We start from the raw sequence: 16,158 nt of genomic DNA, 5'->3' as shown, positions 1-16,158 counted from the left end.
GAGACCAGCATATCAGGAGATAGACTGTTATACTTCCAGATCTGAGAAGGGTGCGGGTGAGAGAGGGGGACCCATACAGGGAAGCACCAGAGTCAGTTAGGAGGCAGAGGGAGAGGGGGAAATGTGGGCAAGAGCCTTTATTGTGGTTTCTGTGGGAAGGAATAGGTGAAATTGAGTAAACAGGTTTAGGATTGGCTAGATTGAATAATTTCTTTGTGATCTGGGGCTGTCACTGGTTGTCTGGTATACGGCCCTGGGGTGATTAGGGCTGGGAAATGGTGGCCCTGGAGGTAGTTGAGAGTATGAAACTTGGCTTGTTTGCATGTGAAAGGTATGCTTACAGATGCTATCTCTAGGAATTAGCTAACGCTGAGAGAGGAACAGTGGAGACTTTGTCAGTAGGTCCCAGATGTCAAAGCAGCACAAATACAGAAAATGAAAAGATACACTTAATACAATCTCTTGCAGGCACAGACCAACAGAACCTTCTAACTGGTCTACCCGTGTCCATATTTGCTTTCCTACAATCCAGCTTTGAAGCAGTAGCCAGAGGAATCTTAAAAGTATAAATTAGATCACGTCATTCCACTGCTTAAAATTCTTCTCTTGAATATCTATTGAAGCCCAATCTCCTTACCTTGTTTTTGAGGCCCTTCGTTATCAGCTTCTGCCTCCATCTGCAACTACGTTACGTTCTACCTCATTTTTCACTCACTTTATTCTAGGCATACTGATCCCTTGAAAATGATCTTCTCTTTTTCTCTCCTCAGGGCCTTTGCACAGACAGTTCTTGGTACCTGAATGCTCTTTATAACTGGTTAACTTCTAGCCGACTTTGACTCTAGCTTAAATGTTATTCCTTTGGGGAGGCCTGAATTAGGTCCCTTCTGTTAATTCTTCTGTGACTGTTCATTTGTTTACTTATTCATTCCTTTTGCTTGTGCATGCAAGAAGGGAGGTACTGAGGATGAAATGGAGAGCAAGGCAGATAGGCACCTATCCTCACGGAGCTTCTTGTCTTCTAGGGGAGGCAGATAAAAGTCAATGACAAAGCAATTACAAGATGTTATAAGTGCTTTAAAGTATTGATGCAGAAGATATCAGAGGATGACCAGTCATAGGCCATTATTACGTATAAACTTTGGGGTTTAAGCATTTCTTTCTTTTCCAAATGTAATTTGTAATCCACAGCCACCAATGGAGGGGGGGATATTTTGTTGTTAAAGCTCACCCACGTCTACTTTCAAAGTTTTTTCATATACGCCAGTGCTTCCCAAGTCAGGGGCTACCATGGAATATGTGTTATTCCATTCTTCCATATGAACTAGGAACAATTTTATTTGCAGAAATGATGAATGCAAAATAAAGTCTCAGCCAATTTATCTCATAGCACTTCTCCTTCTTTCTTACCACAGTTAGTAATTATATTTACTTGTGGATTTACTTCTCTAATACCTGTGTATCTCTTGCTGGTATGTGCTAGAGGAGAGTCACGATTGTGTCTGTCTGGTTTGTCTGGTCTAATGCTTGGCTAGAGTAGAGGGTCAGTGAATGAATGTTGAGTGATTGATAGAAACTGTATTCGGGTGTGTGTCCTTATGATGGCTGTTTAGGTCTATCTGCTTAAATATTTTTCTAGGTTAAAATTATTGAGGCCATTTTTAATGATATAGAATTGTTGGACTTTGATACGTTCACTTGATTGTGTATTAGAGGCCACAAAATATTTTTTGAAGAGAATTCTACCTTTCCTCAAAGGTGTTGCCTTGACTCACCCCCTAAAGAGAGCTAGAGCTGCCCTTTTATGTAGCTGCCCAGATTAGAATCTCTAATTTTCATAGGAGCTGTCAGTCCTACCCTTAGAATTGCTGATTACTTAGTGTAGATTGCAAGATAAAATACATGTTTTCTATATGCTTTTCAGTGAACATAACCTTCAACTCATTGCTAATTTGAAAATTTGAAAATTTTGAATAAGAAAATTAATATTTAAAGAAGTTTCCTGAAGGATATGTCATCTATCTTCTGGAGTGAATCTTAGCTGTGGGTGTATATCAAAGTCACCTATAAAGGTTTTTTTTTTTTTTTTTTTTTTTTTTTTGCGGTACGCGGGCCTCTCACTGCTGTGGCCTCCCCCGCTGCAGAGCACAGGCTCCGGACGCGCAGGCCCAGTGGCCATGGCTCACGGGCCCAGCAGCTCCGCGGCATGTGGGATCCTCCCAGACCGGGGCACGAACCCGTATCCCCTGCATCGGCAGGCGGACTCTCAACCACTGCGCCACCAGGGAGGCCCACCTATAAAGGTTTTAAAACATCTGCTGAGTTAGAAACTCCAGGGTGTGGGGTCTGGGCCACAGGTGATTCTGATGCACAGCCAGGTGTAAGAGCAGTACTTCCTATAACGGTTTCTACACAGGCACTCATAACCCAAAGAAGTGTATGTAAAGAAAGCTTTTTTATGTTTCCTGTAAGTTGAAGTTTTGGCTCTATAGATGAGATTCATTTGTAAACAAACACTTTTAAATGGTTTAGTGAATATTTATGAACTCTTAATAATACTTTCCATTCCCAACACCTAGCAAAGTTGAGTGTTGTCTGCAAATTTAAGGTGTGAGATGGGGAGTAACGAGAGATGTGGGGAGAGAGGTAGACTTTGAAAGGTCATGTATGTGATATGAAGCAGTTCTGTCTTTTTTTCCTTTGGTAGTGGAGAGCCATTGGAGCTTTTTTTCTTTTTTTTAATCAGGAGCGCGATATGGTTAGCCTACTTTACTTTTGTTTTAAAGGAAAGTTACTTGTCAGCTATATGGAGCACAGATTAGAATGGGGGAGAAAACTATGACAAGGAGACGGAAGCAAGTCTGTGCAAGAGGAGCAGTAGGGATAAAACAGGATTGAATTCTAGCCCTGTAGCTACCTGTTTTAGTTTAAGCCCTTAAGCTCTAACCAGTCTGCTCTACCCTTGCCTTCAAGACTTAGTTAAGATTGCAAAGGCTTTACTGAGAAGTCTTTCCCCAACCGTCTTCTCTTAATCTCTTCTTTTGGTAGTCTCTTTATGTGGTCTTTTATAGTACTTTCCATTTTTCATTGTTCTTTTTTCCTTGTTTGATTCCTATGTCTTATTTATCTTACACTGATGGCACTTTTCATGATAAACATGCCATTCTTGGTTTTTCCCTTGCCTTTGCTCATGGTCTTTCTCTTTTCCAAATCTTCTTATCTCTCTTCTACACCCATATCTTGAAGCTTTAACCTTTTTTCCATAATTCAAATTCCACCGATTCTGCGAAGTTCTCTAGGTTGACTCTGCCATGGTCACTTCTACCTATGAGCTCTTGTAGTGTTTAAGTTGTGTACTACTTTATGCTTCCTTGTATTTTTCATCTTTTTATGTATTCTGTGAATGTGGATATTCTGTCTTTTTGAGTTGAGCAAGATATTTTACACATCACTATATATAGCATACCCTTAATAAATATCAATTGTAATGGTCATTTGCCCCATTCTAAGTTTTCCTAAAAACAACCGGCTATCAACATAGTTTATTCTGCTCTGAAACACATGAAACCTCAGCTCAGAAATATTTTAAATTGTCAATAATTACAATTATCTGAATTTAAAGCAAAAAAATTATAATTATTTTTCTCCAGAATTTTAAAGGCCAAAATACAAGGGAATTAAAAAAATTTTGGGGGGGCCTCATTGAAATATAAAGTATTGAAATGTAAAGTTGAGTGTTAATATTTGACTGAATGCAAAATCTTTTAGAAGATTTATATATATATATATATATTTTTTGTAAGTTTATTTATTTATTTATTTATGGCTGCATTGGGTCTTCGTTGCTGTGTGGGGGCTTTTCTCTAGCTGTAGTGAGCGGGGGCTGCTCTTCGTTGCAGTGCGTGGGCTTCTCATTGCGGTGGCTTCTCTTGTTGCAGAGCACAGGCTCTAGGCTTGTGGGCTTCAGTAGTTGTGGTACGTGGGCTCAGTTGTTGTGGCTCGCAGGCTGTAGAGCGCAGGCTCAGTAGTTGTGACGCACGGGCTTAGTTGCTCCTCGGCATGTGGGATCTTTCTGGACCAGGGCTCGAACCCATGTCCCCTGCATTGGCAGGGGGATTCTTAACCACTGCGCCTCCAGGGAAGTCCCTAGAAGATTTATATTTAAAATGCTTTAGTTAAAGGAAAATATTTTCATTTGTTCCTTATGTTAAAGAGTATGTCCTTTGCCAAAACAAAGCTTTATTTTCTTGGGAATCACTCAAAACATTTGGACCTCCTCTGGTTTGTAATCCTGTTAAAATTTCATCCGTGAATTAAAGCCTAATTATACACAGTTGGTGAACCCTACATAGATACAATTCCATGTACAATAGTAGTTTACTCATTAAGTTTACTTATTGGAACATGATGAAATGTTGAAAATATTTTGAATTGGGATTAAGAAATAATTTTCTTCGGGAATTAACTGAGTTTAATTGTCTATATATTTTTCTTCAGCCCATATGTTGTAAAGTACTATGGCAGTTACTTTAAGAACACAGACCTCTGGATCGTTATGGAGTACTGTGGAGCTGGCTCTGTCTCGGACATAATTAGATTACGAAACAAAACAGTAAGTATTTGTAAATTGTTTTGCTAATCTCATTTGTAAAGATTCATAGTTTAGAATCTGACTAGGTAGTGTCTTGTTACCAGAAAAATATTAGTGTGAGAAAAGAAAAGGTTTTTCAGTGTAAAGGGATCTAGTATGAGGTGTGAGAATCAGTCAAAGTCACAAATTTGCCATTTGTCGTATGGCAAATACAGGAGTCATATGATGGTTTAATTTATTTACGAGGATGATTTTTGGTTAGTCACTGAGAAACTACCATGGCACTCCTCTTCTTCATTTGGAATCAGCGTGCATGTTCTTTATTAACATGAGTTCCGTAAGTTATAGCTAGAATTTTATTTAAAGTTCATAATATTCATGGTATTTCTTTATCTTGTTTTTTGCATTATAACCTATGATTGGTAAGCAGTTTAAGTTTTATGTTTCTGAATCTTAAAAATAACTGAAAAACAATTTTTGTCTTATTTTCCCAAATATTGTCAGGGTGTTTGAAAGTAATAGAGCTAGATTATAATTTTTTTTTTCCTGGTAAATTCAGCTTTGTGAAATTTGTTTTTTAATAATAACTTTTTATGGCTCTGTTTTTAACCCTCAGTAAAAGAGCTGTTTACAAAATTGTTTAGGCTAGCAATGCACCTAGTTTCCTTGCATAATTTATGAGGACAAAGTGACCTTTTTAAAATCTGCGAATGACTAAGAATAATAAATCAGTGAAATAATTTGTAATTCCATGAGACAGTATCCCAATTACTATATGTCTTTATTACATGTAGTCAGACATGTTTTAGTAAAATACATTCAGAAAAGTACTTAACTACTTGAGTCAATTCGTGGTTAACCAGAATCATTTTAAAGTTTGATTGGGGAAGTACAGTTGTAAGTTTATCCTACTAATTTTTTTTTTCTGTTAGAGAAAATAAAGTAAATAGGATTTCTTTTAAAGGAAGTGAGATAGAAGTTAAAATAATCCCTGTTTTGACAAAATGGATTAAGTGATTTGTGACATTCCAATTATATATTTTAGAATTTGTATGGTGCTTAACTAACATTTATGTAAATCAGATGACTCCTGAGTGGCAGAACAATGCTTTAATTGAAGATAATTATACTCCAGTTAGAGAAGTGTTTTAAAACCGTTCCAGGGCTAAACTCAGTGTATTTGGTGTTTAAAATTACCAAGTAGGAATATGAAGTAAAACTGAGTGAAATGGAAAATCTGTTTTCTTTATTTAAATGCTAATGTTACCATTTTGAGTACAGAGGAAGAATATGATCCAAGTACTTTATTTCTTGTTGCTAATAAATACCAACCATGAAGGTATACTGCAGTTCTAAAAGCTAGATATGGGTGGGATCATTATCCTCAGGAATCTCCTTCACCAGTTATCAAAGGAAAGATTTTATCCCATTTGCATTCTTTTTTAGAAGACAGAATCCACCTAACATGTTTGGGGATCATACATTTGGAATAGTCTAATTGTTATTCTCACAGACGGTTTCCCTTGGGCTTGGGGAGGCATGGAAGGGTCTGATTCCCAGATACAAGAAGAACCCAGAGCTGTACGAGATGACTCAGGAGCTGTGGGTATATTATCTCTGGGTGTTGGCTTGATAACAGCTCCTGTTAAATCTCAAGAATATTCTATGCTACTTATGCTACTTTTCCTTCATTTATGTATTATTTTAAAAGAGTACCATTGTTATGAATGTTGGCAGTATACGGGGATATGTATCATTCTCTCTTTTATTTTTTTTTAAACACTGGAGATTGTAAATATTTGATCATTTTATAGGAATGGTCAATGGAGTGATAATGATTGTTTGAATTTCAGAGGCGTGGCTGTTTCTGATTGACTAGCTTTCAAAAATGTGACCAGTGAAACAGTTGTCCTTGATCTATTAACACTCACTCCAGTAGTTAATTGTTTTCATGGTCACGAACAATCAATCTTTTTCTAAGAGTATGGGAACTTTTTTTTTTTGGCTTTATATGCTCTTTTGTTTTTTGTTACATGCTTTGTTGTTTCTTTTAATTCTATATACATTTTAAACGGCACAAGGCATTCTTATTATTATTTTATATTGTCAGTGTTTATATTTATATTTTTTATTGCTCTTTACTCTTTTCTGCATTTCTCAGTTGCCTGAACAGTGTTCTCTAGTGTTTCCTTATATATGGGTATGATGGTGTTAAGATCTCTCTCTTTTTTTTTTTTTTTGTATGAAAATGTTATCTCACTTCATTTTTGAACGATACATTTGCTGGGTAAAGAATTCTAAGTTGGCAATTTCTTTTAGATTTTTGATTTGTTTTAAGAGGAATGACTCTTAGAAAACCACCTAAGTAACACACTTTTTGTAGAATTATTCTTGTCTTTGAAAGAAATCTCATGGATGAACTGTTCTGGATTTTCAGTTCGATTGCTATCTGTTTTTTGATCGGGTGTTTCTTTGAAAATTAAAGGCACAGGAAAGAAAATCTGACTAAGATTTGTATTTTGGTGTTTTGGTATATGCTTTTGCTTCAACTGCTCCCCCACCTTTGAGTGTTCCCCTACCCCCGAGTCTTTGCCTAGTGAATTTGTATCCATGAAGGACCAGATCAAATATCACCTCCTCTTTGAAACTTTCCCTGTTTTCCCAGGTAGTTTCTTATCTGTTTGGTAATTGGTTGATTAATGAATTAGGTAAGTCTTTATTGCATATTCACTCCTACATAAAGAGCACAATAAATTCTAGCTGCCATTATTATTATAATTTTTACTGTTATTATTATCTTACATATTTTGACTGCTAGGTAGACTGAGCATCTTGTCATATGTGTACTGGCTCTTTGATTTCCTTTTTGTGCTTATCCTTTGCCTTTTGTTGTTGTCAGTGGTGGTGGTCTTTTTCTTACCAGTTTGCAGGTTTGCTTGACAGTTTGCTAATAGTTTTGTGAGTACTTCACATTTCATTTTAAAAGTCAAGAAGCCAGTTATCTGATTGTCAGCATAGATATTAAAGAAGGAATTTCAAAATATCTCTTTCAGTGGTTTTATGCCCTCACCTATACTTTTTCTTTGGGAAACGCCTAGGAAAAGATAAAGGCATAGAATTAAGTTTGGGGGTTAACTAGAACTCCCAGTGATTGGAACTGAGCCTGAATAGCAAAGGGTTGGGATTGGATTGTTGGCAGTTGAGCTGATAATGACTGGTAATTGTGGTAATTAATGGTAGTAGTACTAGGGGTAGGATGAAGGTGAAACCCTCCTATATTCCGGTGGGTGATAAAAGTTTCTCTGAGTCTTCTGGTTGCATTTAGAGTAAAAATCACTATTTGGTTAGTATTCATTGAATCTTTCAGTTTATAAGTATTGAAGGATCTATAAGTAAGTATATGTGAGTTAAATTCCTGATTTCTGTGATCAAACCCACAAACACAGCTCATGTCCTGGTATTATGTATCTTTAGTAACTGACTTTTTTTTTTTACAGTATTTAAAACCATCTTTTGAGCTTGGTGAAACCTATGTGTAGATAACCTTACTGTGGTATCCTGTACTTGGAAATCACATTTAATTATTAGTTAGCTTTTAGTCTTTAGGAGAAGAGTAATTGCAGTTGCTTTCCCCTACTATAAGCCACTCAAGGGCAGAAATTTTTATATATTCATCTTGGAAATATTACAAGTGCCTGGAATAGCTACTGGCATCTAGCAACCTTTGATAAATGTTTGTTGAACTGAAACAGGATCAATTCCTTGGCTGCTTATTCTGTGAATATAAACAATCTTACTCATCTATTCAGTGTTATTTTTTGTGGATAAATTGTAATTCGCATGGCTACTACTATTTAGTATTAATGTTGTGGGTTATTGAACAGATACAATCATATACCAAAGAAAGGCCATAGAAAGTGTGCTTGAAGGTTTCCTTGTGAGGACATATTTTAAAAACCAATATATTTTATGTTAAATGCCATTTAACTTCTAAACACTTATGCATTTCAAGTATATACTGCAAAGTAAAAATAGACAACTCTGTGAAATTGAAGCTTTTTAAAGATAGATTATATTTTTGATTACAGGCTTTCAAAATGATCTTTACATAATTCTTAAGCTGTGCCTTGACATATGGAAGAAATAGAATCCATGTCTTAGACGTTTATTGTGTATTTGGAAATGTTCTAAGAAAACGCCTAAGGTTTGTCTCTCCCACTTTGGCCCATTTTTTGATTTGACCACTTATTTTAAGTCAGCCTAGCACTGTGGATTTTAGTTTTGGCTCTTCCACAAACTAGTTTTATAATCTGGTGACTTCAGCTTCCTCATCTGTTAAATAATAAGTAACATTTGTACAGTGCTTTACATTTTACTTGGCAGTTTTATTTACATTTTGGTTGAACGGAAAGGTTCAAAACACATTTATTGATCTAGGCCTGGTGCTCTTCATTTGAGGTACAAATAACGCTAATAAATGTTGCTGTTACAGTTGAGGTAATACATACGTACAAAGCTAAATTTGATTCTATAAAGAGTTAGAGTTCTTTAGGGGCAGTAAAGGAGAAGCACTTAGCCTAACATGGAAGTTCAGTGAAAGCTTCATAGGAGAGAGAACCCTTTTGCATGATCTTGGAAGAGGAGGAGTCATCTGTCATTAGAATCAGGCTCCACAAGAGCATAGTTTTGTCTTCCTTGTTCACTGTTCTATCTCTGCTCTTTGGTCAGTGCCTGACATGCAGAATGCTGGGTAAATATTTGTTGTATGCATGAATGAATGAATGAATGAAGGACTCAGAGAAGAGAGGGCAAAGGACATCTTGGGAGAGAAAACAATGATATGCTAAAATTATATTTCCATCTTTAAAAGTCCAGTGTCATACTCCTAGATCACCTGAAGGAAAATGTTCCCAGTATCTGGTTTAAATGGATTTACTTTTCTCACACTTAACTGCTCAAAATCATTGTCATATATTAGTTTGATGGATCTATGTTAGGATCATGATCTTAGCACCATAATTTTTTGTTTTTCCTGGAGTTTTTCCTTTGTTTTTTTCATGTTGAAAGAAGCAGCATGTGCCATCTTTATCACTTCACTAATGTCTTCTAGCTTCTTACTCATTTTATCTATTTCCTGGAATTTATGTGACTCTTCTTTGAGAAGACATTCTTTGGAGCTTCCTGATTTCTTGTTCTAATGTGGACTCATTGCTTTTTAGGTCTGCTGTAGAGCTGCGTCCTTGGAATTTCTTTTCACTGGACTCCTGGGTTAGTGCCACCATTTTCTTGTATATTTCCTATTTCCTTGGTTTTTCACTCTTGTTTCATATTCTTCCTAAACTGTCTTCTTCAAGGTGTAAGAGTTAAGAGGTCAACTATTTGAATCCTTGCATATCTGAAAATGCCTTTATTTTGTTTTCATACCTGGTTGATAGTAGCCTATGTAGAATTTTACATTGAAAGTAAGTTTCTCTCAGAGCTGTGGTAGCTTCCCTCCATTTTCTTCTAGCAGCCAGTGTTGCTAATGTTATACATAGCTAATGCCTGTCAAAGTCTTATTTATTTGTAGGTCTCCCCTGCCCCAGAACTTCTTAGACTTTTTTCTGTATTCTCATGTTTCTGATGTTGCATAAGGAACAAGACATTTCACAAGGATGTGCCTGAGTGTGAGTCCTTTTTATTAGTTATGCTCAGCACTCAGTAGTTCCTTTCAAATAAACACTTGCGTCTTTCTTCAGCTTTGGAAAAATTTCTTCAGTAGTTTCCCCCTCTATTGTATTCATTGGATGGTGAAATCTCCTGAATTTTATTCTTTTTTTCCCTCCTAGATTTTCTGTCCCCTTTTTGGCGGTAGGGTAGGGGGTGAGGTTTTTTCTACTTTATTTTCTGACTCTTCTAACTGAACTTTTTATTTCAGCAGTTATATTTTAATTTACAAGAACTCTTATGTTTTTGATTATTCCTTTTTCATAACATCTTGATGCTTGAGGCATGGATGCAAAATCTTTTCTAATCACTCTAAGAAAAATACGTTTTGAAAAAATTATTTTCTGTTTTCTGAATCATCTTTATTTCCACTGGGGTTATTGTTTCAGTTGCTTGATCCTGGTGTTGCCCATGGCAGGCTGACCACCAGAAAGGCTGACTAGCTCTCATCAGAAGCATTGGGACAATGCTTTTTGCCTGGCAGGTATAATGTTAGGATGAACTGGCTGGGAGCTGGCTTTAGGGGCAAGTGCCCACAGAGGTGGTTCGTTCAGTTTGTTAGCCATTCCCCTCCCCTGCCTTTTTTGGGGCCTGGGGATAAATGCCAGAATGCATGTAATCTGTATGTATAGAGTAGGGATGAGGAGCCAAGTCTTGTTCTGTTTTCTTCTTTTCAGCTTCCATGGGAAAGCTAACCTACCTTTTCCATTCCCCTTCTCGCTCCTGCCCTCCCTACACAATGATTCTAACTTGGAGCCCCTTTGGTGTTTACTTGGTAATCACTCCTTGTGTCGCAGACCCCTTCTTTGCCAGCTCTTGCCTGTGACTCTTCATAGAAATACTTCCAAATTTATTATACTCTCCTGTGCTGATTCTTTTTTTTAAATTAATTTATTTTAATTTTTATTTATTTTTGGCTGCATTGGGTCTTTGTTGCTGTGCGTGGGCTTTCTCTAGTTGCGGTGAGCGGGGGCTACTCTTTGTTGTGGCGTGCGGGCTTCTCATTGCGGTGGCTTCTCTTGTTGCAGAGCATGGTCTCTAGGCACACGGGCTTCAGTAGTTGTGGCACACGGGCTCAGTAGTTGTGACTTGCAGGCTCTACAGCGCAGGCTCAGTAGTTGTGGCACACAGGCTCAGTAGTTGTGGCTCGCAGGCTCTAGAGCGCAGGCTCAGTAGTTGTGGCACACGGGCTTAGTTGCTCCTCGGCATGTGGGATCTTTCTGGACCAGAGCTCGAACCCATGTCCCCTGCATTGGCAGGCGGATTCTTAACCACTGTGCCACCAGGGAAGCCCTGATTCTTTTATTAGTTTATTTATTAAAATTTTTTTTTCTATCAGTTTAGTGGGATTTTAGAAGGAGGAAAGACAGAGAATTAAACAAATTAACTACAAATTCAGGTCGGTTTTTGAACCTGAATCAATGATATCTCCTCTTTCCCGTCCCATCTACCTCCCTATACATACTTTTATACTCTTAGGTGTTTAAATTAGTACAGCTACTTTGAGGAGTACAGTTTGATAATCTATTGTAAAGTTGAATGTATAAGCACCCTAGGATCTATCCAATGATTCTCCTTTTCCATCTGTACCTTACAGAAGCCCTAGCACAGTTGGTTAGTGAGAAATGTTCCAGAGTGTTGTCACAACAGAAAATTAGGAGCAAACTTAAATGTTGATGAGCACTAGACCCGGGACTAGAGAATTGCTACTGTTCTTTGAGTCTCCATAGTTTTGTAGCTCTTTGGTGAAGGCAGACTCTGAGAATAGCATTCTGGTTGAAACCTTTCAGGGTACCCAGCTGTGCAGGTGGAAACGACATTAAAATACCAGCTTAAAGTTTGTGTCTTAAAACACAATAAATGTCCAGTTTGTTATATACGAGAAATTTTTTATTGTCTGCTTTTCCCGGGATGAAATATTGATATATTCTGTGATTGGGTGGGGAGCAGGGGAGGGGGCATTGAGGGAATACAAAATAATGGAGAGGAAGTTCCAGACTGAAGAGAGCAGTTCCTAAGTTATGTATATGTATTTTCCTGAAGGCTTGTGGTGGACTTGTTATTTTATAATGGAAATAATTGGGAAAGTCAGGTTTATGCAGGTATCACTTTAGAACTGTGAAGGACACATTGAGACCATTCTTGGTAAATTCTTACCGGTTGTTAGTTTTTTTTTTGTTAGTTTTATAGCAGTGATTCTCAACTCCAGTGACAGACGTTTGGTAGATATTGTAATAGCTATTGCTATAGTACTGGTATGTGCCAAGCACATTATATAGATTATTGCATTTAATCCTCGTGTAAGGACTGAACAACCATGTGAGGTAAGAACAATTATTGACCCATTTTCCAGATGAGAAACTGAGTCATAGAGTGGTAAAGTAGATTAGAGGGAAAGAAAGGGTTGAAATTATAGCTGACTGCTAGAATTGAACTGTAGAAGTTAAAAGCATAGAGTCTGGAGCCCAGAATGTCTTGAATTCTGGCTCTGCTACGTACTAGTTGTGTGAACTTGGGCAAGTTTCTTAACTTTTCTGTGACTCGTTTTCTTCATTTGCTAAATGGGATAAGAAGACTACCCTACTTCCTTGAGTTGTTCTGAAGATTGTACATATGTAAAGTGCTAGGAACAGCACGTGGTATGAAAGAAGTCCTATATGTATTTGCATTGTTATTGTCATCATCGTCCTATCTTCTCACTTACATAGATGGGAGTGTCTTTGCATTGTGTACATTATCAGATAATGTGTTTGGGTGGAATAATACAGAGGACTATGGAACCAAGGACAGAATCCTAGCATTCACCATTGGTACCTTGAATTGTCATTGTTAATGAGGGAGGTATGTAAGCTCCGTGAGATAGAGCTTACATTTTTAGGTACAGTGAGAGTTTCTTTAATAGAATCAGGCAGTGGCTATTCAGAATATACTAGGATATTTTATTTTAGTGCCCTTAGAATTAATGCCTTGTACATAATAGTCTTTTTGGTAAATGTTTGATTTGTTGTATTTTAAAAATATATATTCTGCCTTGATGTTAATTATGTACTACTTCAGACAGGTTTTTTTTTCCCTTAGTGAATCTTAAATCTTACTGATTTAAGATTTATTTGGAGCTTCAAAGTTTGATATTATTTTATCGTTAATAATAGACATCTTTTTGATATGTGTGGATTTCTGTTCCATAAAGTGCTTTTTAGGGTTTATATTTGCCTCTGTGTTATTGGACTAATTCATGTTTGACTTTCCTAATCACCTTGTTGCATGTTCCCTCTTTGTGTAATAGATACTAGTTCATATGGGCTTTATAACTCCATATATATTGAGTGCTTTTCTGTTGTCTTCTGATCTCTTTTTCAGGAATCTTTTCATGTGGGAAAGGATTTTAAAATGTCTGCCCACTGACCATTTTCACAGTAGAGTATCAGTTCTCTTTCTCTTCAGATCAAGGGATTATAAGCAGCTTGTGTATATGTATATTTACATATGGTGTAAGTAGTGAAAGCTTTCATTTTGAATCACTAGTTGTCGGACTTTGTGATAGATTATTAATTTTTTTTTTTTTGCCAGACATCTGCAATCCAGATTTCATGAAAGAAAACCCTTCTCTGCCCTTTTGTATATAATAATGGCTAAAATATTCTAGTTATGTTTTCTAATGTATGTACTTTGTGTTGAGCAGATTTTTGTTTTTCTAGAAGAGTCCCATAAATTTTTTATTGTTTAAAACCTTGACTATTTTATATCCTCAACCTTCCTGTTTCTGGGTGGGATGAGATAGAGTGGTGAGGGGTGGAAGGGAGTTACTAAGTTGCTCTGTTGTTTTTTCCAGTGTTTTCCTCATGTTGAATACCTAAGGGCCCCATTAAATGTATGTATTGTTTTTCCCAAGAAAGAAGGAGTAAGAGGGAGAGAAATTTTGATTGTAAAGCAGTTGGAGTCTGAAGCTTGATGGATGTTCAGATAAAGCCTTGCATGTAAGCTTAAGTATTACTTTTGAGATTTAGGTATTTCAGAAATTGCTACTTAACTCCTCAAGTTTCTCTAAACCATTGATTTTTAGCAAGGGGGTTTGGTCACCATTGTGTGTTGATTGTATCATGTATGTCATAAAAACTAATGAACGCTGAAACATTTGAGGAGTTCTGTAAAATTAGATATCTAAATGCAGTTTTAATATAATGGAGTAAACATTTATTGGCCGGGGCAGGTGGTACTAGGAAAAAGAAGGCAAAAAGAAGACTTTAAAAAAGCATTCATGTTCCTTTTAAAAGACATGTTTATTCTGCTTTTCCCACCCCTTATTATTGTAACCCTTTTGTTTGGGGGCAGAAAATATAAATCAGCTTCAGAGATCTCATGCTGTTAAATATTTGGAATAACCTCTAGCAGTTCTAGAGTAGGTCACCAGTTTGTGCTTTATACAGACCTCTTTTCCAGGAACCTCCCTGCTTTTTGGTATCTACTTGAAATTTACTACATCAGTTTCAACTCTTGGTTATAAATTACAGAAAGCTCATCCTAAGCTGGCTTGAGCCAAGAAGGGAATTTATTTGCTCACATAACAAAAAGTCTTTGCAGAGCTAGTTTCATGCATGGTTTGATTTAAGGTGAAAGGAATTACTTGGATTCGTCTCTTTGTCCTGATACTTCTGTATTGACTCTACTCTCAGGCTCTTGCCTTATGGTGACAAGATGGCTGCTAGCAGCTACCTGGATTATACCTTTCTAGTTGAAACCCAGCAGTGTTGTACCTCACTGCTTCTGAATGGGTCATGTACCTTTTTCTGTGGCCATTGGAATGTGATGCGGTAACTGGAATAGCTCTAGGACATGTGTCTAACCTGGAGCTAGGATGGAGCTGACTGCTAGAATTCATGGCCTGAGGATGGGGAAGTAGTGATTCCCTAAAGGGAAATGAGGGTATGTTAGCAGGAGAAGGGTGAGTGGGTGTTAGAATGGCCCAAAATAACAGATATTTCTATGTATTTACCAAACCTAAAATCAAAACAAGATATATCAAGAATAAAACACACGCATGCGCGTGCACACAAAACCCTCTAAAATAACTCCCAAGATGAACGTTCAGTGTTAGAAGAGGTAACTGTTGACAGTGGCAGTTAAAACTGTGGGGTCCTCAACCTTTTCTCCCTTTTGTCACAGTAAGATACAGTAAGGGCTGTATCTCAAGGAGCCTGCTCCTCTGTGTCAGCAGTAAGTGTTTGCTGTAAGAATTCTGGAAAGTCTGCTTTTCAGGATTACAGATCCATGGTTTCATTTAGACCATGGTGGCCTAACCCTGTTTTTAGTTGTGGTGTCCATGGCCCCTTCTCTTATAAGAATTTTCTCAACCTGAACAGGTACTGCTGTTCAGTACTATACTAGAATCTTAGGAGAGTGAGTCCTTTTGTGTGGAAAGTAATTCTTGCTCCTTATTTGGTGTCTCCCATACAGTGAGATTCGGTTCTAAGAGTATTTCAATGCCTCTTAAAGTTCCAAGCCACAGCATTAACATGACCATGCACTGTAGGATTAGACCCATAGAATTTTTCATAGCAATCATGTGCCCCATCTTAATCTCTGATTAAATACATCATACGCATCACGCTCCATTACATCTTTTCTAAATCTTTTGATTGGATTATAAACACTTTTCTTTATGATCTTTCCACATTGCAAAATAGTCCCTCCAATAGACTTTCTCTTCTACCTTAACTAAGTAAATTAAACTTACAAAAGTATTTCCTTGGCTTCCCTTATTGGTAAGCTGCCCAGTCTTCACCTTAGTTGCTATATTTCTTGGCATTTCTCCCAGTTCTATTTCCCTTTCATAAGTCAGGCCCACCTTCATGCACTTTATT

General features: G+C 37.1%; 1 protein-coding gene across 2 annotated transcripts in view; it reads left to right on the top strand.

Moving 5' to 3' along the window:
- STK3 (serine/threonine kinase 3) overlaps positions 1–16,158 on the top strand; it is a 303,272-nt gene that overhangs the window by 55,932 nt on the left and 231,182 nt on the right. For both annotated transcript variants that reach the window (XM_081258763.1, XM_081258764.1), the window contains exon 4: positions 4,498–4,612. In XM_081258763.1, the coding sequence (XP_081114889.1) occupies positions 4,498–4,612 (115 nt within the window). The remainder of the gene's footprint in view (positions 1–4,497; positions 4,613–16,158) is intronic.

The sequence above is a fragment of the Mesoplodon bidens genome (genome assembly GCF_964165515.1).
Source record: "Mesoplodon bidens genome assembly, chromosome: 16".
In the NCBI taxonomy this organism is placed as follows: Eukaryota; Metazoa; Chordata; class Mammalia; order Artiodactyla; family Ziphiidae; genus Mesoplodon; species Mesoplodon bidens.
This window is presented reverse-complemented; position numbering and strand designations above follow the sequence as displayed.